The 27,246-nt window shown below is 50.0% G+C and overlaps 1 protein-coding gene across 3 annotated transcripts in view; it reads right to left on the reverse strand.

The window, feature by feature from the left end:
- Nucleotides 1–27,246, reverse strand: part of PTPN5 (protein tyrosine phosphatase non-receptor type 5) — a 54,633-nt gene that overhangs the window by 23,763 nt on the left and 3,624 nt on the right. Inside the window, exons 2-3 of one of the 3 annotated variants that reach the window (XM_032359222.1) lie at nt 14,542–14,631; nt 8,770–8,846 (exon numbers count right to left, since the gene is read on the reverse strand). In XM_032359222.1, the coding sequence (XP_032215113.1) occupies nt 8,770–8,846; nt 14,542–14,561 (97 nt within the window). In that variant the 5' untranslated portion in view covers nt 14,562–14,631. Of the gene's footprint in view, nt 1–8,769; nt 8,847–9,787; nt 10,000–14,541; nt 14,632–27,246 lie in introns of those variants that run through there. The other 2 variants (XM_032359221.1, XM_032359223.1) reach the window with 2 other exon arrangements.

Consider the following 27,246-nt stretch of genomic DNA (forward strand, 5'->3'; position numbering starts at 1 on the left):
CACTAAATACCTTAGAATCCATTAACTATGGGGAGGAGCAGTATGGCAGTGGCAGAGAAAAGAAAATGAATAAGCGAACAAACCCAGAGAGGGGCCTCTTGTAGACCAGTGGGGATAATGGGACCATGCACATGAATACCTCAAAGGATCATTACCCTGCCTCCCAAGGAAACAGGAAACAAAGCCACCAAGTTGTAAGTTTGGTCAAGACCTGATGGCGAAAGACCAACAGCCAAGGGAAGGCCTATTATCTTGTCTGGTCCCAGACCTGGGAGTGCTGGAGAGAGGGACATGGCTCTTCTGACCCTAGGGCAGGCTCTGGTGGCTTGGGAGTCAGCACCCCCTGTAGGGGGAAAGGCTCATCGTCTTGGCTGAAGCAGAGGGAGCCAACTGCCAAGGAGAACCCTCCACCCCCACCCGAATCTTCTCTTTTCTGAGCAACTTCACCAACATGATATCTGAGTCATTGTGTTGGCTTTCTCCAGGGAGTGAAGGGGATTCCAGAGCTTGGTAACTGTCTCCACAGGTGCCCTCACAGGACTAACTAACCCCATTAAGATCCTGGGGGTTGGGTGACCCTGAAATTCCGGGTCTGCCAGGATGGGCCACCCAATCTGGAGGAATGCAACTGACCCCAGAAGGCCTCCATTACCCCCAACTACCACTCTTGCCTGGCAAGGACTGATTAATATTTTAGGATGGCTAATCGTTTTTTAAATGATTTTGGAAAATATGAGGGAAAAAACCCCTCATAAAAGCATAAAGGAAACTCAAGTCATCCATAATCCTACCACACTGAGAAAGACACTGGTTTCCTTTTGACATATTTTCTGGTATTTTTTCTTCCTTTGTGGGTGGATTTTTTTCCCTCATAAATCATTCTGTGTATAGACGTATCCTTAGAATATGTCTCTCTGGATTTCAAGGGTTCAACTTTTCAGCAGCATGGCAGGTAGCCTCCAAGGTGCTCTAATGATTCCTCCTCCCCACCCCTACTCCCACCCCCTGTGGTGTTCACACTCTGCCGCCACACATGTAAGAAAAGCTTTCTTGGGCTTCCTATCCCAGCCCAGCACCAGGTGAATACAGCTAAGTGAGTGACCTCAACTGAAGCCACACGAACAGAAGAATCTCCCAGGAGAGACTTCCAGGACCCTCTGAATCATGAGCAAATAAGAGGCTGCTGTTTTCACTCCCTAAGTTTTAAAACTATTAGGTAGTGAACAGATTAACTAAAAGACAACTTGTTGGGACTTGAAAGGAAGAAATGAGCTCAAATGGAAAGATGAGATTTTTGTTTTAGTGGCTGAAATATTCTTTTTTTTAAAACTTATTCATTTATTTATTTTGAAAGGGAGCAAGAGCAGGGGTGGGGAGGGACAGAGGCAGAGGAGAGAGAATCACAAGTAGACACCGTGTCCAGCAGCTCAATGTGGGGCTTGAGCCCATAATCCCGAGATCATGACCCCAGCAGAAAACAAGAACTGGACACTTAACTGACTGAGCCACCGAGGCACCCCAAGATGAGATTTTTTTTGGAGGGTCCCTGGGCCAGGCAATGTGAAAGGGGACAGCGTCTGCCACTGCATATTTTAGGGATATGCCAGATGTCCATTTGTCTGAAAGACATTTAGCATCAACCTGTGTCAAGGTAGACAGCCTTTCTTCCCCTTGTGAAGACTCTTTGGTCACATCACACATCCAGGTAACTCCCTAGAATATCAGAACCATTTCCATCCTGGTGAGTATCAGAACCATTTCCATCCTGGTGAATATCAGGACCATTTTCACCCTGGTGCATATCAGAACCATTTCTACCCTGGTGAAGGAAAATGAATGACCCTCTTCCTGTTCCGCTGCCTGACTCAGCACGTAGACAACACTCTTGCCTGTGTCTGTGCTGGTTCTGTGAGGTGCCAGGTCTGTGGCAGGGCATCAAGAAACTATCAACTTCTAGATACTTCACAAAACTATACCCTCCACCCCACTGCTGAAGGACTGGGCTGCGACTTGATGCCTGGGCCCTTTGGAATATTTGAAGGCTTTTCTGTAGCAATCCTCACCATCACTGCTAGCTAGCATGTATGGAGCATTGTGGAAGAAGCACTTAGCTTATATCAACTCATTTAATCTTCACAAAATCTCTGTAAATATCTTATCATGGTACCACCTCATTTTAGAGTGAAGAAGGTGGAACTCAGAGCACTCAGATAAGTTACCCGAGGTCATGCTGCTGATCTGTGGCAGAGATGGGATTTGAACCCAGATCAGTCTGCCTCCTCACAGCATCCTAAGACTCAACTAAATGGGTTAATCCCTCCATATCTACCCTAGTATCTGGGAAGAGTTAACCTCTACCATCACTGATCAGTGGGTACCTGGGTTGGTACTTCTCAATACAATGGTATCATTACAGAATGCTCTCCAATTAGGGATCTTAGCACATCCAAATGGTGTTTCATTTTTCTTTAATTTACACTCTGAAGACTCAAGACAAAGACACTTCACTACACCGCTAGCTGCAATAAACTTTCCTAAATGTACTGGAAGTTTTGAATGAAAACAGAACTCCAATGATACAAAGAAAGAGAAGTCAACAGGACCTAAGCTGCTCAGTGTCAACAGGGACAAGGGACCCCCTCATCAATACAACTATATCCAGGCCATGTCTATCCTGGCTCCTGCACTTGCTCCGAGACCAGCCTGAACCAGAGCTAGGTACCAGACCCAGATCAGAGTCTTTGTGAGAATGAGGGTTAGTAGATGGGGGACAAAGTCCATTAGGAGGTTAACCTATTCCTTAAAATGCTTTGGTAGCTGGTTCCTAAAGATGACCCAGAGCCCTACTCATCCTTCAGGTCACAGGTGAAAGGCCATTTCTTCCAGGAAGTCTTCCCTGACTGCACCCAAGATAAGGCTGATTAGGGGTGCACCCTTCGCTGGTGCTCTGGCCTCCCTGAGAGCAGGCTCCAGGGTCTATACTGCTCTTCCCTGTGTCACCATAGCCTGGCCCAGCTGTGGGCACAGAGTGGATGCTCAATAAAAGTTTGTCAAATTGATAAAAGCACTTTTCAGTTGGCCCTTGCTGGCTTCTGGCCCAAGATCTTGTCTGTGTCATGAAGGGACAGCTAGGGAAGCTGTGATCTGACCCTCTGTCATGGCCAGGATTAGTTCCTGTGGGATTAGGGGAACAAAGACTTCCTCAGTAATGCATCCCCTTGGGACACCTGGGCAGCTCAGTCGGTTAAGAATCTGCTTTGGCTCAGGTCATGATCTCAGGATCCTAGGATCGAGTCCCACGTCGGGCTTCCTGCTCAATGGGGAGCCTGCCTCTCCCTCTGTCTGCTGCTTCCTCTGCCTGCACTCCTCCTGTTTGTGCACACGCTCTCTCTCTTTCTGACAAATAAATAAATAAAATCTTTAAAAAATGGCATCCCCTTTACTTCATAAAAGGCCACCCAGGATGGTCAATGGTGTCTTCCTGAGACCTAGACCTTGTCCCCCTCAAAAGAGGGTCAGCTTGATAACCATGATGATTTAGAACCTAGGGCTGGGCAGAGGGTAGCTTTGAAGGTGCTGGGACTTAGGTGGGAGTGAGTAGGGGAGTCACCAGGAGGCCAATTGCTCCTACCAAATGGGCAATGGCCTCCTCAGGCCTTCAGTAGCTTACAACCTTGCACAGAGCTGGCTAATCACGACGCTCTTACATCTCAGGGTGGCGGTGACCCTCGCGGCTCCAGGCAGCTGTTGGCTGTAGGATGCTGCAGGAGCACCTGTTCCTAAGACTCGAGTTGTCCTTACTCCAGCACCAAGCTCCTTCTCCTCTGGCCACGCCACTCCCTCCGGGGCAAGGAGACCACAGGACCAGAAGTTATGCCCATGCTCTACTTTTCAGGACACGCTCTGATGACTGGGATTCTAGAGCTCCCTTCCCAAATGTCCCAGAGCCTGCATGGGTACAGGTACACCCTTCTGAGGGTAGATGCGGCCTTCTGCTGGGGTACCTTTAGATTTGAGGGGTGGCCAAGGGGCAGAAATTGGGGTGGGATGAGGAGCACATGTGGACCCACAGACCAACGTGCCTGCATGCGTGCACACAAGGGCCCTCGAAGTGCAGGACTCAGCAGAGGGTGGCACGTCACCAGGGCCATGACGACGCGATGATGACGACTCATCATCATCGTTCACAGCCTGGCCTTGGTCCCTGCCCATGTTAGGAGTGGGCCAGCCTGTGAGCCTGCGCACTGGAGACTGTGGGAGTGACACTGATGACGTCATGCCATTCATTCCCAGCACCTCCCGGGGCCTTATCTACCTCCTTCCTCTGACCCGTACCCCAAATAAAGCTGCTGCTTCCAGGCTGGGCCTGCAGTGGTGCTGGCTGGAGAGGGAGCGGAGGCCACAGCATCAGCAGGGTTGCCTGGTTTCTTGCAAATATGAACACCTACACACAGAGGCGGGGGGAGTGTGAGTTTGAATGTATAAATGTATTTGGGTGACTGCGAGCAAGGAAATGAGCAAGCACTGGGGAGTGAAAGAGAAGAAAAGGAGAGTGACCCCGTGCACGAGGGCGAGTGCACGAGGAAGAAGGAAAATGTATGTGTGCGTGTGCACAGAGTGGGGTGCATGGAGACTGCATGCTTCTGATGGCCTGGGGAAAGGAGAGAGAATGGGAGGGAAGGAGTGTGCTCGCTGGTGTGTATGTGTACGTGAGAAGGGGCCTGGCCGCGGAAGAGAAAGAGACCTAAAGCCCGAATGATGGAGAAGGCGGATGGGCCTGGAAGATGGCACCATAAAGCAAAGCGATGCAGAGCACGCAAGCGGAAGGAGGCTTGCAGGTGCATGGGCTTCAAGTGGGTGTGCACCCGTGGGGCTGCATGAGGCAGAGAGAGACAGGGCGTGTGCCTGGGTAGCTGGGTGTGTGGGTCTGTGCATGTGCGTATGTGCGCACGGGGCTGGGACAAGTGAGAATGGAGATGAGCCTGTGAGCACAGGCGGGCGGCGCCCTGGGATACGAGTGAGCGCACCTGTCCCCTGGAGCTGGAGGCCCCCCCGGGGCTGTTGGCTGCTGGAGGCGGTTTTCACCCAGATATCTCAAGCTGGGAGGTCTACAGAACTAGACGTGCTGGTTCAGGCCCAGGTGACCGTGGCCGGGTGTGTTGGCCACACCGCCCCTGCCTGGCAGGGCGTGTGGGAATGCGTGAGTCACTCAGGCAAGGCTAGCCCTCACTCCACCTCGTCTCGCCTGGCGGGAAGACAGCTGGGAGGAAAAGACATGACTTGATGGCTGTATTTTTACACTATCCTTACGCAATTGCTTGCAGTGCCCTTGGGCTCATTCTAAAGGTCCTGCTCCCCAATTCTCTCGGCCTTTATACCCCCTTTAATGTCTAAGTTGCTGCTCAGATCGGTGGTTCTGGCTGATGAGAATTTATGGAAGTGTCCTTACCAGCTTCTAGAACCGCCCTATTTACAACACGAAACCACCTCCCTCCACACCCTCCCCCCCCTTCCTTTCTCATCCCTCCTCGGCTTTAATTTCCTCCACAGCACATACCCCATCTACCATCCTAAACATTTTATCTATTTATTTATTCATTATCTAGCTTTCTCTACAAAGCAAATGCCTACGGATCAAACTCCAGGGACTGTTCTGAGCTTCCCATCCATTCATGTGCTCCTCCAACAACTCTACGTGGTTGTAAATAGTATTCATGCTTGTCTCTTGTAACTGGGAGGCACAGAAAGGTTAAGCTGCTTGCCCGTGATCACTCCCAGGGGTAAATGGTGGAACCCAGCCCAGGTCCAGAGTCCCTGTTCTTTATCAGTGCACCACACTGCCCTGGGAAGGTGGACATTTTCTCAGTTCGGCTCACTGCTGAATCTTCAGTGCTTGCATGAGCGTCCTGCGCGGGGATTCCCTCCATGAACAGTCATCCAGGGAATAAAGAAATGAGTGAAAGACTCCCCTCGACATGCAGGACAAAATAGGCACTCGCCTTTAAAGAACGCGCGGTCCCGCAGACGAAACAGACAAAATGTGATTACGAGATCACACTGCGATGGCATCATGCGTGGGAGTCCAGTGGGGCGTCTAACTTGCCTAACCTCTGGCAGGCAGGGCTTTCTGGAGGAAGGACACAGAAGGAGACAGGCAGGGTGACATTACCCATCTCCTCCAGACCCCTCCCTGGGGCAGACACACCTTAGCGCTCTTGCCTCTGTTCACACAGTGCCAGAAACTGATAGTGGCTCCTCGGCGACAATGGGGGCAGAATGGGGAAGCGACCAGGACCATGGGCTCTGAAAAGAGACAGCACGAACGGAGTCCTCACTCTACCAAACACCAGTGAAGTGACCTTGGACAGACTCCCTCACTTCCCTGGGCCTCAGTCCTCTCATTTAGAAGATGGGGACCAGAAATCATCTCAACAGGAGTCTGTGAGAGGTACATGTGAGTATTTAGAACAGTGCCAAGCACAACGAAGGGAACGTGTCCGCGCCCCACTGGAGATAACCAATATTCCTCTTCCATTCTAAGCTGGTTGCTGGTTTTCAGGGAAGGTTGAAATTTCATATATTATTACTGTAGTCTCTCTCCTTGTGGTTCCATGCCATTTTTTCAGAAGCAGCTCAAAGCAGGGCAGGACATCTGTTTTATTTACCACTAGGTTCCTAGCACCTAGTATAATACCGAACACGTAGTAGGGACTCAAAAAGTGTTTGTGGAATGAATGTCTGTGTAATTATATCCAATCCTTGTAAGGATAAATACTCATATTGCTGTTTCAGTTTACAGATAAGGATTAGAGGCCCAGCAGGGGTAAGCGACCTGTCCACAAACACAGTGCCTCTAAGCCAGACTCTGATGCCAAAGCCAGTGCTCTTTCCTTCACACTGTGCTACTCCCCGCACTCCTATACATCATGTCCTATTTCCCGTGGGTTTTTTCTAGCCACTGGGCCATCCCCGGTCATAGAATCATCTCTGAATTCTATGACTCATATCTGAATCACGGAACGTTTAATAGTTGAAAGGGACTTTTGATGTCATTTCGACCTCCTACCCATTGTGGAAATTTCCTCTCTACTGTCTATCCAGATAATATTTGAATGCCTCCAGTGATGGAACACTCATTTTTTTCCTTTTGAATTATCCAGTACCATGACTGGACCACTTTCAGATTCAGAAAGAAAATTTCGGGGGCTCCTGGGTGGCTCAGTCAGTTAAGCATCTGCCTTTGGCTCAGGGCATGATCCCAGGGTCCTGGGGTGGAGCCCCTGTGTTTGTCGGGCTCCCTGCTAAGTGGGAGTCTGCTTCCCGCACCCTGTTCATGCTCCCTTTCTCTATGTCAAAATAAGTGGTTGCGTCCAAGCCAACCAAAGGGAAATAAATAAGTAAATAAATAAACAAACAAATAAAATCTTAAAAAAAGAAAGAAAGTTCTGGATCCCTCGCGCCAACAGTCCTCTTTTTAATTTCTATGTATCAGGTTTATGCCAGACTCTTAAGAGACACAGAACAAATCTGCTGCCCTCTCCACAGGACAGCCTTTCATGTATTCACAGACAGCTCTCACATCCCTTTGGAGAATTCTGTTCTTGAAGCTAGCTCTTTCCCGTCCCCACCAGGGACCTAAAAGATGACACCCATCCTAGACCAGCTAGACAGGCCTTCCAAAGCGTTTTTGAGCAATGGTACCCCCTACTGGATATGGCGTGAACTGCACCGAAGGGCTCCATCCCTGCCTGGAGGCGGGAGAAAGCTTCATCAGCAGCTGGAGCACTGGCTCATGGTGCAAGCCACATAACCATTTATTTTAAAGAGTCATCGCTTTAGAGTCACACCTACTTGTTTTCAATGTCTGTCTCAAAGAGTGTCCCTGCAAACGTCACTCGAAGCTTCCTTGCCAGTCATGAGGTTTCTGACAAGCTAACCTTGGGACTTTAAAGTCCGCATTCACAGGGCTGTTTCTGAACCAAAAGGATTGGAAGGAAAGAGGGAAAGGGATATTGTGTCACGGGATCACGGCAATTTTTTTCATTTGTCTTATACCTATCGTTCTGCAGTGAATATCTGTGATAAGAAAAAAAGTTTTATGAAAAGAGAATGAATACTAAGAATGTCTCCTAGCCTCCTTTCCTTTATTCCTCCGTGAGCAGGGTACCTGGTCTACAGCTGGGACACACTGCCACCCCAGGGGCAGAGGCAGAGCGGTAACATCTCCGTGGTGACTGACGGCCAGCCAGGCTCCCCATGAGCGCAACCAATCAGCCTCACGCAGTCCCATCAGACCCTCACAGCCCAGGTTCTCAACAGGCCAGGCGCTTTCTCCTCATCGCCCACCCACCCTTGGTTCCTGCCACATCTGGGTCGTCCATGTCCCCTCGCCTTACTTCCTTTTTTTTGCCCCCCTGCCTTACCTCTTAAAGTCTGCCCAACACACTGCTGGTCGCGGCCAGGGCCCCAGCATCGCCGGACTCCCCAGCTCCTCAACCCTCTCTCTATCCTCCCAGCACGCCCCCAGCTGCCCGCTCTTCCCTCCGTGGGAGCCCAGAGCAGCGTCAAATGACAACAGGTCATGAAAGATGATGAAAGACACCACGGATTAGAAAAACAAATCCTCATTTAAATGGAGACCTTGTGAGCAGCCAAGTCACCCCTCCGGAGCAAGTTCACAGCTAAGCGGGCTCGACTTCGGCTGGCGGCATCTGGGGCTTTCTCTGTGCACGGGGAACTCTGGGGACCCTGGATGCCCGGCAGACTCACCCGGCAGCCTCTCGCTGCAGCACATGTCCAGGGCCCCTCCCTCGGAGTCATCGGCTGGGGGCTTCTCTCTCTCGCTCCTGCAGATGAAAAATGCCAGATGACCCTGGGCAGCAGGGATCAAGGAAGAAAGCTGAAGAAGGATAAAAAGTCTTCTTGTTCACACTGTGTCTCTTGGAATAACCCTACCCCATGGTGGGGGGAGGGGGCGAGGAGAAGGAACAACCTAGAGGAAGGTCAAGTTGCAGAGGCAGGAGCAGGATCCTGCAAGGGTTTTCCCCATGCAATAACCACCCTGTCATCACCATCATCTCCTCTGCCAGGAGGGAGGGCTTACTATGTGCAAAGTACTTACACACTTTATCACTTTAAGACTTCACGGTGACCCCACGGATCAGGGATCAATCAACAGGAGTTAAGTAACTTGCCTAAGGTCACACAGCTCATTAGGGCAGAGCTGGGTATGAAATTACAGTCTAGGACTCCAGGCGTATGCGCTCACTGTTGTGTTATTCTGCCTCCTACTACTGGAGGGTTTGAATCATAGGTGAGCAAGAAGAGAGGTCTGGGTCACACACAGTCTGTGCCCAGCTCCTCGAGGCCTGCAAGTACCTTGTGCTTCGGGTAATAGAAAGTGGCCTACAAAACTCTTTTACCGAAATAGTTAGAAAATGTATATATATTTGTGTGTGTGTGTGTGTGTGTGTGTGTGTGTATTCTAAATGTTCTATTTCTTTCTGACATCAGAAAACCCCCTTTCTATCCAATCAGGGCACCTTCCAGGACTGGAACAGGGTCTAGCTTTTCTCCTTTACCCCGAAGCTGGAAAAAGGTTGCTGGAGATCAGCCAGACCCCAGGAAGTGTCAGCAGAATAGACACACCCTGGGAGAAACTGGGTAGCTCACAGGGGTTCCCCTACTTTGGAAATGGCCTGATGTGCAAATGTGGGTTCCAGTGGCCCTGCCTGCCCTTCACGTTCTCACTCCTGGCACAAGCTGACCGATCAAGGGCTAGACACACCAACCAGGCCACGGCAAGCAGATCCTCTCCGCTGTACTTTTCAAATGCATTCTGGAGGGCCTGCAGTCTGTGGTTGCTGGCTGTAAATCATGGTAGCCACAGTGTCCTGGAGAGAAGGTCCAAAAATATCTGCTGCTATGGGCCTTGGGGCTACTTCATTCCTGCCCATCCTGAATCTTGAGTCTGTCTATCAAAACCATGAGATGCCCCAGGATCCTGCCAATAAATTTCAACATTTTAGCTTATGCCAGTGGGATCCGATCTCTGAAATCAGTAACCCAAAGAAACTTGAATACGGCACTGCCAGCATAATACTTCCATGAAGTCTAAGAGGTCAACTACCTATTGGGTAGGTCAACCCACTATTTCTGCCATCCTGCCTCTCAGACTGGTCCTAAGGCCCTGTTAGACCCAGCTGCAGACCTGAAACAATTAAGGATAGACAAGCAGGGTTAAGGGGGACTTTTTATATCCTGACATCTTCTGCTCTCAACTGGCATTGCATTACTTTATCTTTTCCTCACGCCAACTGGCAGGGACTCTGAGGATCCCACACCCTGGAGCCCAGCTCTTGCAGAGAGAAGGCTGCTATCTTCAAGGCCCTTTAAATGTCTCCTGAATCCTTCCACTTTTCTCCCTCTCCACCACCTACATCTTGGTCCACACCAGCCTCTCCTGCCTAGATTATTCTGGCAGTCTTTTAACTGGTCTCTGGCATTCACTCAGGCTGGCCCCTAAAACATTCTCCATCTGGTTCTAACACATATGGCTTCATAGGTTGTGCAGTTTACAACTTGCACAACTGGATGGGACAGGCCTGAGCTAGAGATGATGGTTTCAAAAACTCGCCGTTTATCAAATAACTTTCTTTAAAAAAATACTTTAAGTAAAAAATACTTTAAGTGGCATCCTACTGCACTTAGAACAAAGACAGAAATGCTTTAACATGCTTTACTAGGTCTTGCATGATTTGACCCCGGTATATCCCTCCAATCTTATTTCATACCCCCTTTCCCTCTGTGCTCAGCACCCTAGCTGCAATGGACAGGCTCTTTTCTCCACAGTGCCCCTGCACATGCTTTTCTCTCTGCCTAGAGAGCCTCTCCAGCTCTACTTCCTAAGTACTTTTTACTCAGAGCACTGGACACAGTTTGAAGTTTCATTTTCATGTATGCCATTGTTTGATTAACATTAGACTACAAGCTCGATTTCTGTTTTATTCACCACTGTACCTTCAAAGCCTTACACAGTGCCTGGCTCAAAGTAGGTGTTAAATAAATGAATAAACAAATAAATACTCATTCAATCCGTTAATGTTGTCCTGACCTTCTTGAAAGAAACATCAGGAACCTCAAACATGGTCGCTCTCTGAGCTGCCCTGCGGGCAGGCCTTTGTGAAGCCCCCTGGAGCCCTCCTCCACAGCTGTTGTCTGGGGCAGGCACAAAATCACACATCTGCAAGGCCCCTCTTTTAGGAGAGGAGGGTATGTGGAGAGGGACAGAATGGAGGTCTGCCCTGCTCCAGGCACCATATTGAGCTGGTGGCCACGGGGATTGGGACGCTGGGGTTTTTCTATCATAAAGAGAAGCCCAGCTGGAGGGCAGCCCCTGAAGGCTGGCTCCTGGCTGGGTGCAGAAAGGTGACCAAGGTATCCAGGTACCTCTGGAAGGGGACCCATGTGTGACTCACAGCTGCTTTCACACCTTAAGCCTCCCAGGCCCCAAGCCGTGTTCAGAATAGCTTAGCACTGCATGTGTGCGGCAGACTCTATAAATAAGCTTCCTAGAAAATGACTAATTTCATAATCAGAAAAGCAGAAAGAGTAGCACCTCTCATCTGTAGAGGAAAATGGAGCAAGAGCCCGCCGCTCGGCCTTGTAGTTGAAGGACTCCAGGCAACCCGAGTCCAAATCTGCATGGTTGGGCTGTTCAGGGAAGGTCTTTGATGAGCTCTCCGAAGAGAAGAGATGGTCCATTCAGGCTGGCTGGAGAAGCCCAGTCTCTGGACACCACTCTCTCCTCCCCGCCAAGAGCAGAAATAGCTGTTTGCTGACAATTCCTGCAGGCTCCCTCCTTCTCCTCGATTTCTAGGAGCTGGGTGACGGGAGCAGAAAATGCAGCAACTTGCTGGGCTGGCCCCCCACTGCTATTCTTAGAACCAGAGAACCCCAGAGATGAGAAGACTTGGAGATCACCCAGCCTGTCCCCCCCTCACTGATGGAGACTATCTGGGCGGGAACAGAACCTTCCCAAAGCCACTGCCTCATTCAACAAGCGTTTGTGAGCAAGGTACCGGAGCTGTCCTAGGAATACAGTGACGAACCAGCCAGGCCCCTCCCTGCATGGCTCCCAGTTGTCTAAGGAAGACACGCGCGCACACACACATTTGCATGTGCACACGCACACACACACACACACGCACACACACATAAGGCTGCTCCCGCACCTGTTTTAATCGACGTCTTCATGCAATACCTTGGGGTTCTCAGCTCAGATTGTGGTGAGTGGGCAGGGTATGGGGGGGTCTTCTTCAAGGGGAAGATAAGAGCTGGTTCTTAAAGGGTGTTTCTAGATGGATAAGGGGTCACAAGAGAAAGACTCTCCTTCACAGGGCAGACAGAGAGAGCAATGGAGAGATCTGAGATGTATGGAACATTTGGCGCCAACTGGGGGAGCAGGCTGGTCAGTCAGTGGGAAGCGATGGGGGCTAGGCCTCACTGCCAGGAATCCTGCCTTCCCCAGTGGGGTAGTTTTCTTCCACTTGACCATGGGGCTTGCCTTGAATGGGGGTGGCACAGACCCCTCACCAGTGGCCTGGGTGGGAGAGGTCTATTTATAGGAAGGGGAGGCCAGTAGCATGTGTTTGAGGAATGGACACTAGACCTGGCCAGTGGCATGGGGTCTGGTCCCAAACTACTCCTTTTCCTAAACTGTGGTAAAATTCACCGAAGAGAAAAATCCACTATTTTAACCATCATGGGAGTGCAAAATCTTACGGTATTTAACACATTCACAACGGGGCACCACTGCCCCCACTCTCGGGTTCCAGAGCACTTTTATCGACCCAAAAGGAAGCCTCGGACCCATGAGGGAGCCCCTGCTCACTGTCCCCTCCCCTAGTCTCTGGCAGTCATTCATCTGCTTCCTGTCCACACGGATTAGCCAATTCTGGATATTTCATAGAAACGGAATCATATGCCACGTGGTCTTTGTGTCTGGCTTCTTTCACTTCAGCATGTTTTCTAGGTGCATCCGGGTTGGAGCACACATCAGGGCTCCGTTCCTTTTTATGGCTCGACAGCATTTGGCTAGGTGGATAGACTACATTTTATCCATTCATCAAGCCATGGATGTCTAGGTTGCTTCCATCTTCTGGCTATTATGAACAGAGCTGCAGCCAACCAACCTCTCTTTTAAACTCTGCCCCCAGCATTTTCATGACTGGGTAATCTTTTCTCACCCCAGGCCCCTGAAGCCTCATCTATCAAATACGGTGGTCAGACCCCTCACAGCCTGAATGGCATCTCTATCACTTGTTCACAGACATGCGTGTGTGTGTAGGTAAGGTGGACCCTACAGCTTTTCCACCATTGCTGGTTGCTGGACACTGGGCCTGGACCAGTCTGCCTCATCTTTCCAGAACTCATGGCTAGTGTTGGGTGGGGGAGGGTGTCAGAGGACAGGTATAGGCTGCAAGCTAGGTGACTCAGCATTCTAGCAGAGCCCCATCTGGGATAGACTGGGAGCACCTCACCTCTCCCTGGAGGGTGGGGGAGGGGGACAGATGGGTGCTGTGAGGAGGTGATGCCAGTTTTGTCTAGGACTAGTATAGAGAATTGGTTAAAGGTTTTGGGAGGGAGGCCAAGGAGCCTGTGCCCTCTTCCTGGGCAGGTGAGGGGCTAGGAGGGGCTAGGATGCTGAAGCCTTATTTCTGGGTGTGAGCCTGAGCCCCCAGCAACCTCCTGACCCAACCCCAGGCTGACATGTCCTCTACCTTGGGCTTCACACTCCTGGGGCTCTGAGCACCTGAGACATCTCTCCACTGTCACCATGGAGCTCCTTCTGCCCTCCCAGAGCTCTGATCCTACCAAACATCACTCTTCCCTTAATCAAACACGTATGCTCCTCTATTTCTAGGTCTTTGTTCATGCTGCTACCTCAACCTGAAATTTCCTTTCTCCCTCCTGCCAAATCTTACTCATCCAACATTTCCTCTTCCATGGAGCCCTCCATGATCTCCTGGGGAGAACCAAGCTCTCCCATCCCCGGGCTCCCCACACTCCTGGCTCACTACTTCTCTCTGCCTCTTGCTTTGTTCTGTTGCTGTAGTTAGCTGTTTAGACAACTGCCTCCCCAATCAGGTTTCCAGTCCCTTGAGAGCATCCCGGCCCTCACAGCCACCTCGGCATCCCAACTCTTCAGGACGTAATCCTGCTGTTGTGCACGTTAGAGGTCAAGTCTCAGGGTCTTGGGGTCGTGGCTCTGGGGGGCTATGGGAGAACAGACTCTAGCTGGGAACCTCCCAGCCTGGATAAGATGGCCTGGCCAGGACCAGAAAGAGGCCCATAATGTGGTCTCGATTTTCTTCCGCATGTTCAGCAGGCAGGGGCCAAGGACATGCTGGTTTCATGGAAGACAAAGGATGAAGCTGGCTACTTCATGCAAATGAGTCATGTGTCCCCACACATGCACCGGAAGAGGGCATGCCCTCCTCAATGCGGTGAGCGCCAGGGACACCCACACACACCACTTACCTGGCTTCCTCATAATTCATTCCCAAGGTGTCCAGATGGGGAAAGGCGCCATCGGGGGCCAGGGCCGGAAGCTTCTCAGCAAAAAGCACACTGGAGATGCAAATGGAGAGAGGCCAACTTTAGAACACTCAGATGGGAGACTCAGGCAAGAGAGGTCAGGTGCCTTGCCTCACATCACACAGCATGGACAGCGGTTTTCAGATAGTTAACGAAAATCCAAATTTCCTTGGGGAGTTAACTCTCTTTTTCCCCAGGTGCCCTGCTTGTCCGCTGCCACACGGAAGCCCCAAGATCAGAGGTCTATCCTGTGTTATTCCGCGTTAGACCTTTCTGCCTGAATGACTCAGTTTCTGTTGCTGGTTACCAGAGAACTCAGGCTGATGTGCGCAGCGAAGCTGGGGAACAGACAGGCTCTGAACCCCAAGCTCCCAATGCTTAGTTCACTGCTATTTCCATCTTGCCAAGCTGCCTACCCTCCCTGCCCAGCTGTCCACTGTCCGGCCATCTGTCCTCACGTCAGAGCAGACTGCAAACTTGGAGTGTTCGGGTTCCCAAACACAGGGTCTGAGTGTTCCCTGCTTGGGATGTGCCCAGATAAATGATGACTTCTCCATCCTGCTCCGTTGGTGGGAAACCAGGGCATGGGTGTGGCAAAAACCCAGTGGAAGAGAAGGTGGAAAGATCCTGGAGAGGCCCAGCCTGCAGAGGGGCTCATGCAACACAAAGTTTCCCATTTTCCATGTGAATCAGATCCAGGATTGGAATGTTCGTTTGCTCAACTAGTGTTTACTGAACAGCTCCTATGTGCAGGCCACCGTGTGAACTCTAGTTCACGGCCTTGTGGGGGAATGAATGCAGGACAGCAAAAGGCCAGTCTGATGGAGACGCTCAGGGTACTGTGGGGGCACCAGTGAGGTCCCTAATGAGGCAGAGAAGTTGGGAAACTTCCAGGGAAGGAATCTATGGTGTGCCATGAAGGAGGAGCTGAGGTCAGCAGCTACGGAATGACAGGGGCAGGTGGGTCCTTCCAGGCAGAAGGAGGGCATGTGAACGGGCCTGGAGTTAAGAGAAAGCAGGGCATGTTCAAGAGATGGGAAGAAATTCAGTCTGACAAGGGGAGAGTGAAAAGGGAACAATGCGGGACAGGGACGCTGATGGAGATGCTCATTTGTGATCCTCTTATTTCTTGTTTTCCATCTCCCTCCCCTCTCTCCCAAGGTGAAACAGACCTTCATTCTTCAAACAGCCCTAGGAGGAACATAGTTTAATTTCCTGTGTTTTCTAGATGAAAAGATGGAGATTCAGAAACGTGAAGTGACCCGCCCCAGGCCACACAGCTAGTAATGACAGATCTGCCCCTCACTGCCCATGTTCCTAAGCTCTCTTCTCTTCTGGCTTTCCACCTTGGTTGAAAACAGTGCTCTGAAGGTAGGAAGAGAGTGAACATGAATGAATCAGCAGACTACAGCGGCTGTGCTGTAATGGTTCTTTTTAAAAATTCCTCACTGTAGGTCTATTAGGCTGCGTCCCATTTCACAGATGAAGAAACTAAGGATTGGGGGTGAAGAGACTCTACCAGGCTCACGCAGTGGGCAGATGAGTGAAGGAGCCAGAGGCGGATTCTGGCATGCTTGTCTTCCTGCCCAGGACCTCAAAGGAGCTCCTTGCTGTAGGACCATTTGCCTTTTGTGCCCTCCCCAGGCCAGGAATGACTGGAAATCCTGCCCTGGACGATGGTCTCAGGTTCCTCCACATGAGTAATCAGCCCAGAGAGTCCTCCTTGGGAGACTGGCTTGGGTGGGGGTGTCTATGATGGCAGCTGCATTCCAATCCCGGAGCAACAAACATACTCTCTGGCCAGCAGCCCAGGACTCTTGTCCAAGGCCACCCTGTGACTTCGGGCCGGTCCTTTCCTCTAGCCCGAGTCTCAGTAGCACCAGCTAAAATCAAGAGACTTGAACTTAATGAATTTTAAGGGCCTTTCCTTAAGGTCAAGCCTCAACTTTAGGGCTGTCAATGGATTTAATGAGGCGGGGGGTGGTGGAGGAGCAGGAAACCAGCAGAGGGCGCTCCCAGCAGCAGGGCGCCAAGGCTTTGGTCATTGGGAGAGGATCCCACACCAGCCAGTCACTGACAGAGTCCATGTTCACTTCTGATGATTAGTATCTGTTGCGGATAGTCCTATTTGTATGGTGAGCCCCCAGAAAGATCAATCCAAGAGCAGGATCTCAGCGTTCATAGGTCATCTGGTTCAACCCTGTGTTCCAACACTCTGAAAACACTCATTCCGTTCCCTCTCTCAACATCTCCTGAGACCCAGGTACAGAGTCCAGTGTACAAGGAGAAAACAGACCCTCACAAACGTGAAGGCACGATCACATCTCTTGTGAGGGTCTACTGCTATCTCCATTCGGTTAATGTCCACTCCTACCTGTAACACCTTGGAATGTAATTTTCCCTTCACTGGAAAAGGCCCCTTTCGCCTTCCCAGCATGGAAAACTCTTGAAGACCCTTTAAAGCTCTTGTTCCAATGTCCCCTCTTCCTTTCTCACCTCTCTGTTCAGAAATGATCTATTGATGCCTGTATCCCCAGTTCCCACGGAGCATCTGTACACAAACCTGTGGACTGGAATTCCCACGCCTCCCCGCCCCCCGCCCCCTCCCCCGATTGAGTGCTCGCTGTGTGCTGGAGACCATGCCAACTGCTGGGCACATTCTCCATCCTTCATCTCTCGCTGTAACCCCATCAACGAAACACAGTGCTCCTCCTCCTCCCACACACGCGGAGATTGGGATTTGGAGGGACTGAGTCATTGTTCAAGGTCACACAGTTGGTAAGTGGCAGAACCAGGCTTCCAGCTCAGTTTGCCTCAACCCCAGGCCCAAGCTTTATTTAAACCATGAAGTGTGCAGCTTCTGGCACGGACTCTCCTGTTTGCCATACCTATACTCGATCTGACACCTGGCAGATAGATTCAAGACTCATTTCTTGGAAAGATCAATTAAAAGCAGGTTAGAGACTGAGTATGAATAAATGGCTCATTAAAAACCAAAAAAGCACAGGCTGTGGGATTGGGCAGCCTGAGTATGAACAAAGGATTCCCCCAGTGGTTGCTCAGTCTTGCAAAAGATACTTGGATTCTCTATGCCTCAGTTTCCTTACCTGTGAAATGGAGAAAATCATCTAGACATCAAAGGATTCTTAAGGATCTTAAGTGAGGGATGCCTGGGGGCTCAGTCTGTAAGCATCTGCCTTTGGCTCAGGTCATGATCCCAGGGCCCTAGGATCCCTGCTTTGCTGGAAGTCATCCCCAACCCCGCCCCCCCTCGCTCATGCGCATATGCTTTCTCAAATAAAATCTTAAAAAACAAAAACAAAAACAAAAAACAAAAAACAACCCTGGAGTGCCTGGGTGGCTCAGTGGATTAAGTTTCTGCCTTTGGCTCAGGTCATGATCTCAGAGCCCCGCATCAGGCTCTCTGCTCAGTGGGAGTCTTCTTCCCCCTCTCTCTCTGCCTGCCTCTCTGCCTACTTGTGATCTCTCTCTGTGTGTCAAACAAATAAGTAAAATCTTAAAAAAAAAAAACAAACACCTAAAAACGTTAGCTGTTTGTCTTGTACACATACCTTATCTTCTATGTCAGGCGCTGCCTGTTTCTCAGTGAATACAGCTCTTCTTTCCCCACACAGATGAGGTCTATGGAGACTCTAGAATGAGTCTTATGATGTGCCAGTAAATTGGTTCTCAGAAATATAAATAAATAAATAAATAAATAAATAAATGGAAAAACCATGATTAGTGGCACCTGCCGATTTCCATGGTGTAAATGGTCCCACCATTTACTGACTGACAAATGGGAGGGTCAGGCTGCCAGTTGTGGAGGAGATCAGGAGTGTTACTCCAACTCTCTGAGCCTGTTTCCTCATCTTTAACATGCCATTGTGGGGATGAGTAAACACCCAGCTCCTAGAGGAATGATGGAGAAGTTCAGGGCACAGAGCGCACTATGGACGAGTGAGCTCGCACAACGGTGGCGGACAGTGGTAACAACACTCCATCTCAGGGCTGCTTGTCCGGCTTGGACACTGGCCTAGCCTCAGCACCTGGCCCTTCACCGAAGGCCCTGGCAGAGTCTCTGTATTGGACTTCTTGGACTTCTAGGACTAAGGCCTTGTCCACTCTTGTAGCTCGCCCCAGTCCACATGCAATGAGCATTCGGACTTGGCCTATGTTGGTCACACACACACACTGACCACAAATGGTTTCAGGCAGCTGGTGTCTATGGGCCTCTGGTTGCAGCCTCAGTGTCCCTGATGCCACCCGTTGGCCTGGACTACCTGTGCCTCTGCTTTGCTCTGGATCACCCACAATGGTCCCATTTGGCCTCTGCTCTGCCTTTCACACTTATGAAACCTCTTCTCCCAGAGATTGTGTGTGCTTACAGAGTGGAGAGTTGGGGCTCAGAACCACGGTTGCTCCCCCTGCAGCCAGGGAAGGTTCTAGCTCCTGCCTCTCCACATCACGAAGTCTAGGCCTGGCCTGAGTCCCCACCCTCTGCCTCTGGTTTAGCCCTTCGGTGCTAAGGCCTGGCCCAAGCAGTGCCAGCCCGGGCTGGGAAGACCCTGGCACTTTAGGATTTGGTGAAAAGACTCAGACAAACCGAGTCAGAGGCAGAGACTGGGAGAGGAAAGGCAGAGGCTACCTTTGAAAACCTTGGTTGGGGGGCACCTGGGTGGCTCAGTGGGTTAAAGCCTCTGTCTTCAGCTCAGGTCATGATCTCAGGGTCCTGGGATCTAGCCCCGCACCAGGCTCTCTGCTCAGCAGGAAGTCTGCTTCCCCCCTCTCTCTCTGCCTGCCTCTCTGCCTACTTGTGATATCTGTCTATCAAATAAATAAATAAAATTAAAAAAAAAAAAAAGAAAACCTTGGTTGGGTCCGAGGAGAGACAAGAGTATCAATTAGAATGGGAAGGAAAAAGAAAAAAAAAACAACAACAACAGATGGGGCCAGGAATCAAAGTTCAAAAGGGTCTGACCTCCTGTATTCAGATGTACTGTAAGCTGCTTGCCTCCGATATGCCCCATGCTTTCCCATGCCTTATCTAATGAGACCCTTGCAACAACTTGTGAAAAAGACATCATAAGCTCATTTTGTCGAGGAGCTAATAGGCACTTGGAAGGGTTAGAGCTTGGCAAGAGCACAGGTTAAGTGTCACTCTAGTCCTGCTCAGGTGACCCATGGAAAAGACAGGACACAACCTGGTCCTGAGCCAAGGATGGGCGGTCTTCTCCACGCCTCATGCTACTGTACAGCTGGAGACCTGGGGCCCAGGGCAGGTTGTCAACAGAGGTCTTCAGTTATGGCACAATCCCTCAAAACATGACAGCTGACCATTCTGAGGTCACACACCTCAATGGAACTGTAGCACTCTGGAAACAGGATGGATTTAGAGGCAGAGAGACCTGGTTGAAACACTGTGCTTTGCCACCTTCTCCCCATGGGATCCCTGGTTGGTGTCTGGACCTCTCTGAACCTCAGTTTCTTCCTCTGGGCTGCAGGAGCAACAGAGCTGCCTGCAACAGAGTTGTGGTATGGGCTGTGGAAGTGACCGCAGTAAAGAAGGCACCAGGCAACCTGAGGCAGACAGCCTCCTCCTGATGACAGCTGACCAGGCTCAAAGCTTCATTTCCTGGCTCTCTCGAAGTCAGCCCCGCACCGGAGGTGCTCCTGTTCTTTGGACCAGGCAGAGCCATCAGCTCCGAAGGTCTGTTTCCTTTTTCCCTGGGCTCTGTCAGGTGTTCCTGGAGCTAACGAGAACAACACAGGGCCTCCCCAGCAGATCTGGCTCTTCTCCCTTCTGGGGAGCCTTGGGCTGTTGCCAGGTTCCCCCGTCAGACCCAGAGCCCTTGGGAAGATGGGTCAAAGAACCAGAAACGGGACATCACTGGATTCCCCAAATCTTCCTGCACCATGAACACTGCCCCACCTTCTAGCCACACTCATTTTTGATTCGCAGCCTTTGTCTCTCCTGTTCTTCCTTCCTGCAGAGGACTCTGCTCCTCCTCTCTGAGCTGTGGCTTTGGGCCATTCTGCCCTTGGAACCTCTGCCTCGGCACCATGCGTCCTCCAGGAAGCCTTTTTGGTGAGCCCAGGGCATGCTTACTGTCCCTCTGGCTAAATTATTCTCCCACCTTTTAACTTGTGACTTGGAATCTGGCAAAAGACTGCACCCCACCCGGGGCTGCTTCCTGGCTCTCTTGTTCAGAATCTGGGCTTCTGTGAGCTGCCCAGGCTGAGAAGGGATAAAGGACAGGCCTCCTGCTGTAAGGCCCATGACGGGGAGCCCAGTGCAGAGGAATGGGGATGGATAGCCAGACAATGAGCACCCAGCATTTTCCTGTATGCTCAGATTTGAAAAGAAGACAGGAAGGAGTGACTAAGTGGGAGAAAAAGAAGGAAGAGGTGAGTGAACAGAAGTGAAGGGAAAGAACATCCGTGTGAGACTCAAGAACAGGTCACAAGAGGACAGATCCCGGCTGCTTTGGATCATGCGTTAAGGCCCTCTGTGAATTGCCCCCTGATTATGTAACTCCCTGCCTTAATAGACTCCTCTTTGAAAGCATTTGGAACTTTACCTACTCCAGGCAGCCTTCCCTGATCGACTTGGATCTCTTCCTTGGCTCCCTGAGCTGTACTACTTTGTACTCATTGATGCCATTTCCCATGATGCTAGGTCCTCTGGGGAAGGGCTGGGGGGTCTCTGCTTCACTGGGGGCGAGTCTTATTCTCCATTTATCATCTGTAGTCAGAGATATTTTACACTGTCTCTTTTATTGGCTTCAGAGGGTGGGTGAGATTTATTTTGCATGGTTGGTTTTTTTTTTTTTTAAAGATTTTTAAATTTATTTGTGAGAGAGAGAGAGCGAGCGAGAGAGAGCGCACGCACCTACAAGTGGGGGAATGGCAGGCAGAGGGCAAAGCAGGCTCCTCCCTGAGTAAGGAGTTTGATGCAAGACTTGATCCCAGGACCCTGAGATCATGACCTGAGCTGAAAGCAGACGCTTAACTGACTGAGCCACCCAGGAACCCCTGCAAGGTCTCTTTAAATCCAGTTTGCCTCCAACACAATGTTGAGACAAGGCCTGTTATCTTATATTCTTATATGATTCTTTTCTGTCAGGCTCTGTTGGGCCCAAAACCCAGTGCCTGCCGTCAACCAGCATCCAGCTTAGTGCACAGAGTCAGAAATGGCCAAAATATGGAAAGAGCCCAGCTGTCCATTGACAGATGAGTGGATAAAGCAGACGTGGTACATACACACAATAGAATATTACGCATCCGGGCGCCTGGGTGGCTCAGTGGGTTAAGCCGCTGCCTTCAGCTCAGGTCATGATCTCAGGGTCCTGGGATCGAGTCCCACATCGGGCTCTCTGCTCAGCAGGGGGCCTGCTTCCCTCTCTCTCTCTCATTCTCTCTCTCTCTGCCTGCCTCTCCGTCTACTTGTGAGCTCTCTCTGTCAAATAAATAAATAAAATCTTTAAAAAAAAAAAAAAAGAATATTACGCATCCGTCAGAAAGAATGAGATCTTGCCATTTGCAACGAGGGGGATGGAACTAGAGGGTATTATGCGAAGCAAAATAAGTTAATGAGTGAAAGACAATTATCGTATGATCTCACTCATATGTGGAATTTAACACACACGCACAGGTGTGTTTCCCTGAACACGGGGGAAGGGAAGGGAAAGTAAAATAAGGTGAAAATTGAGAGGGAGGAAAACACGAGAGACAATAAACTCTAGGAAACAAAAGGGTTGCTGGAGGGGTTGTTGGGGGGATGCGGTAACTGGGTGACGGGCATTAAGGAGGGCACGTGATGTAACGAACACTGGGTGTTATATGCAACTGATGAATCACTGAACTCTACCTGTGAAACTAATACAAAAAAGAAACAAAGAATGTGTTAAATATCAACTCCCATCTTATGGGAGTGTCCAGGAGGACACGAGCAGAGGGGCTGGGAAGCTGCATGGAGCGAGGACGAGCACCTCTGGGACAAGCAGGCGTCCAGTGGGCAATGGGGAGGGCATGCCAGGTAGAGGACCGCGCTGGGGCAAAGACGTGCAGACATGCAGGAGTAGGGGAGGGGGAGAAAGACGACATGTGGGTGCAGCTGGGTGCATGCCACGGGAGAGGGGACTCCCGCGGCATGGAGGCCTGCTTGGCAGCCGGCTAAGGCATCCACACTTGAACTTGAGGCTGCTTTTTCTTGGCGGCATGAAGGCAGGTCTTGCCAGTCTAGCAGGATGTAGAAATTTGTGCCAGTGAGCTGGGGACACAACGGGGATGGATCCCCCAACTGCCTTGTGCCCCGAATGACCCCACGCGATGACGCCATTCCTATGAAGATCAAGAGCAGACAAGACATCCACGAAGGTAGAACCGGGAACACCGGTTACCTTGGAGGGCAGGTCCCTCATTCCTGGAGGTCATGGCTGAAGGTGCAGCTGGCAGTATTTACGGGATGGGGCCGGGAAGCCTTTCACAATGAAGAGTTCTCCCACTCAAAGGCCAGGAGGGTCCCTGGTAGGAAGCAGGGCTGCAGGCCATGGGCCTCACCCAGGCTTTAAGGAGCTGAGGAGACGGACTACATCTGGGTTTGGGGAAGATAGAGTTTTGGCCATGATGGAAGCCCACGAGGTCCGGGCATCTCAGGGCACCAAAGTGGCACAGAAGGTGTACACGGGACCTCCATGGACACTCCTGGGCTTTGGGTTTTGTCAATTCTGGCCCTCTGTCCTGAAGCTGCTCAGGCCCAGGAGGAGCCCTGGATGTCCCTCTGTGGCACCCCAGGATGGTCTAGAAGGAGGTCAGGCAAGGAAGCCAGAGGGAAAAGGAAATGGCCCCTGCAGGCCTCTCTGCTTATGATAAGCTCTGGGGGATGATGAATGAGCTTCTTCCTCTGATACGAGTCTCAGCGAGGCAGGGCACCCTCGGAGGTCAGAGTCCCTGGCATCAGGTCTGGAGGCTGCTCCTGCTGCTGCTACAGAAAATCATTTCCTGAAACCATGGGCGAAAGCAGAACACAGCTGACTTACACTAAAATGCCGGCCTCACCTCCTCCTGCAGGAAGCCTTCTCGGATCTCCACACCGTGCACACGTGTCTCCTGTGTTCCTGCAGCCCTCTGCCCAGCACTAGAGGATGTTACAGCCTAGGTCTGCATTCTGGCTCTGCCACCCCCCTGCTGTGTGACCTTGGCAAGTTCCTCAAGCTCTCTGAGCCTATACACTGAGGACCATAAAAGCCTTCTGTACAGAACCATCATGAGGGTCGGGTGAGATCATGTCATAAACACCCAGAAGAAGTTAGTGCTCGTTATTATTATCATTATTATCAGAGCACACGTCAGGATGGAGCACTGTTGCTGGGTTACTCGACTGGCACCCCCAAGAGACGTAAGCTCGTTGTGGGCAGGGGCCTTGTGGCCGTGTGGATTTCCTGGCACAGTAAATACTTGCATGCATGAATGAACTGTGTCCTCTAAGACCTCTCCGGAGAGCTTTCTTTTCCACCCACAAGGCTTCTAAATCACAATAATTCTTCACAAATGGAGGCTGGATTCACTTTTACTCTGTTCTCTCTTCTATTAGCTCCAAGGCCATGAAAAAGCCACAAACTACTTCTTCTTCTTCTTCTTCTTCTTTTTTTTTTGAAGATTTTATTTATTTAAGAGAGAGAGAAAGCACAGGAGCTCGGGGGAAAGGGAGAGAGAATCTGGAGCAGACTCTGTGCTGAGCGCAGAGCACAATGAGGGGCTCGATCTCATGACTGTGAGATCACAACCTGAGCCGAAACCAAGAGTTGGCCACTTAAACAACTGAGCCATCCAAGTGCCCCGAGCATCTTTTTTTTTTTTTTTTTTTTTTTTTTTTTTTTAAACTAATGGCTTGTTCCCACACTCCAAACTCCCAAGACTTCCTTCAGTGGCCTTTCTCATGCTAGGCCCACAAAAATCCTCTTAAAAGAAAGCCCCAATGGTTTCTCACAAAGTTAAACACACAGTGACCCTATGATCCAGCAATTCCATTTCTAGGTCCAAAAAAACCGAAAGCAGGGGCTCAGATACATACATCAGTATTCACTGGAACAAAGTCCACAGTAGCCCGAAGCCGGAAGCAAACCAAGAGCTCCTCAATGGACGAACGGATAAACCAAGTGTGGTCGTGCAGACAACAGAATATTACTCAGCCTTAAAAAGGAAGGAAATTCTGGCCCACTCTACAACCTGGAAGCATCCTGAAGACGCTGTGCTAAGGGAAGCAAGCCAGACACAAAAAAGGCAAGAACTGTATGATTGCACTTATGCGAGGGGCCCAGGACAGGTGAATTCATAGAGAAAGAAAGTGGAATACAGGCCACCAGAGGCTGGGTGGGAATGAGAGCTTATTGTTTAACGGATACAGAATTTCAGTTTTGCATGATGAAGAGAGTTCTCTGGGTGGGGGATGGTGATGGTAGTGGAATATTAGGAAAATATTGCGAATGTACTTAAACGCCCCCAGAAATGTACACTTTGAAATGAGTAACATAGCAAATTTCAGGTACTTCCCAATTTTAAAAAAGCACCCCCTACAGAACAAATGAAATGCTGGAGGGACCCCATCTCGAATCAGACAGAGCTGGGTACCACTCTGGCACACCCTCAGGGCTCTTTTGCCTCTGGCCTCCTGATCCGAGATCTTCCCGTCCATCCCCTCCTCGGCTCTCACTCTGGGGTCCCCCGTTCTCTTTCTGTGCCAGGACCCATGGCTACATCATTTATTTCCATGAAATCACCCTGCCCCTGTCCACAGTCACTCCTTTCCATCCCTTCGGCCCCTCTTTAACCCCTCCATGGCCCCGTCATACCCTCTTGAGGATGCTCAAAACGGAAGCCTCAAGAACCTGAGATAGAAAAGCTGCGGTTGAGGATGTTCACTATGGGATCCACCGACAAGGAAATGGTTAACCAAAATAGAGTAAAGCTACTGAGGATAAATAAAGATCAGGATGGAACATGGAAGTCATGATAAAGTGTTAAGTGAAAAACACAAGATACTAAAGCTAGGTGTGGACTGATTTCATCCATTAAAAAATACAGACCTTTAGAGACAATCAAGAAACAGACTCTTGATACAGGGAACAAATTGATGGTTACTGGAGGGGAGGTAGGTGAGGGGAGGCAGATAGGGATTAAGGAGTCCTTAATTGTGATGAGCACCTGGTGATATAGGGATGTGTTGCATCACTATATGGTACACCTGAAATTAACATTACACTCTATGTTAACTAACTGAAATTTAAATAAAAAAAATAAACTGCAGGAAGAAAAAAAGATTTTCGGAAGAAACAGAACAGGATGTTCAAGATCATGGTTCGTCTTACATTTGCTTTACAGTGCGGTCATGTTATTTTTATAATGCAATTTATTTTTTGAGGCCAGGCAACACCCTTAGGCTGATGATGAAACATACAATCTCTGCGGCTGACTCCAGACACCCACAGGCTGCCCATTGCTGAAGTCCACAAGTCCTTCTGAGCGACTTCCAGAGAGTTCTGGGGCAGGGGAACATCTGACTTGAAGCCTCTCTAATGACTTCAACAAAACACCTCACCAAGCAAAGGAAGGGCAATTTAAGGTCTTTCTTTGACCATCACACTGACCAAGAGATTTGGCCATGAACGGTTTAGCCTCTACAGTAGCCCAAAGTTAGACATTCTCACCAAGATCCTTGCTCTCCAACAAATCTACAAACTGTGGACTTTTCATACTTGAATGACATCACATTCAAATCATCTGAGCTTTATCATTTTGATCCTACTACACCTTACTCTGTCGTAATATACTTAATGGTTCATATAATTCCAAAGTATGCAGCTTCATACATAAATAGTCATTTCTAACATTCATGCATTCAACAACTATTTAGTGGCTAGTGCTGAGTATCAGGTTTGGTTTGCTAGTCACTAAAAATACAAGGAGAATAGGACTCTGGTTCTCTTGGGACTCCTTAACACTGTGATTTCTTATTCCTCAGGCCTATAAACACCTACACGATCTGGCCCTGCCCCTCTTTTCTACCTTTTTCCTTACCACCCTTCCTCTCTGCCCATCTCTTATACCCATACTTGTTGCTCCCTGAAAACACCAAGGTATTCTTACCCCAGGGCCTTAGCACTGGTGGTCTCCTCTTCTTAGAATGCTCTTCTCCCTGATTTCCTCACTTCATTCAGGTCTTTGGTCAACTCTCACCTCCTCAAGGATAGTTCTGTTTAAAGGCAAATCTCTTCCTTCACTCTTCCCTCTCCCCACCCTGTTTTATTTTTCTCCAGAGCACTTCTCACCCCTTGAAATGTCATATCTCTGCTTATGTTTTATTTTCTGTCTCCCTTGGTAGAGCTTGGGCAGGAAGTTCAACTTTTTCAGCAATGTATCCCCAGAGCCCAGAACAACCTGGCACATAACAGATGTTTAAATGTATCTGGAGATTGAATGAATGGATGAACGAATTGACTCTTGACAGTTTGGGGTGCTCAGTGAGCCAGCTTTGCAAGAGTCATGATGGCGTCCTGTCAGACCCACAGCCCCCACTGGCAGGCCTCCCTATCCTCCTTCCTACTGGGCTCTTTCTGTGAATGGCATCCTTAGCAACTCAGGCTCAAA

The sequence above is a fragment of the Mustela erminea genome, chromosome 9 (genome assembly GCF_009829155.1).
Source record: "Mustela erminea isolate mMusErm1 chromosome 9, mMusErm1.Pri, whole genome shotgun sequence".
Lineage (NCBI taxonomy): Eukaryota > Metazoa > Chordata > Mammalia > Carnivora > Mustelidae > Mustela > Mustela erminea.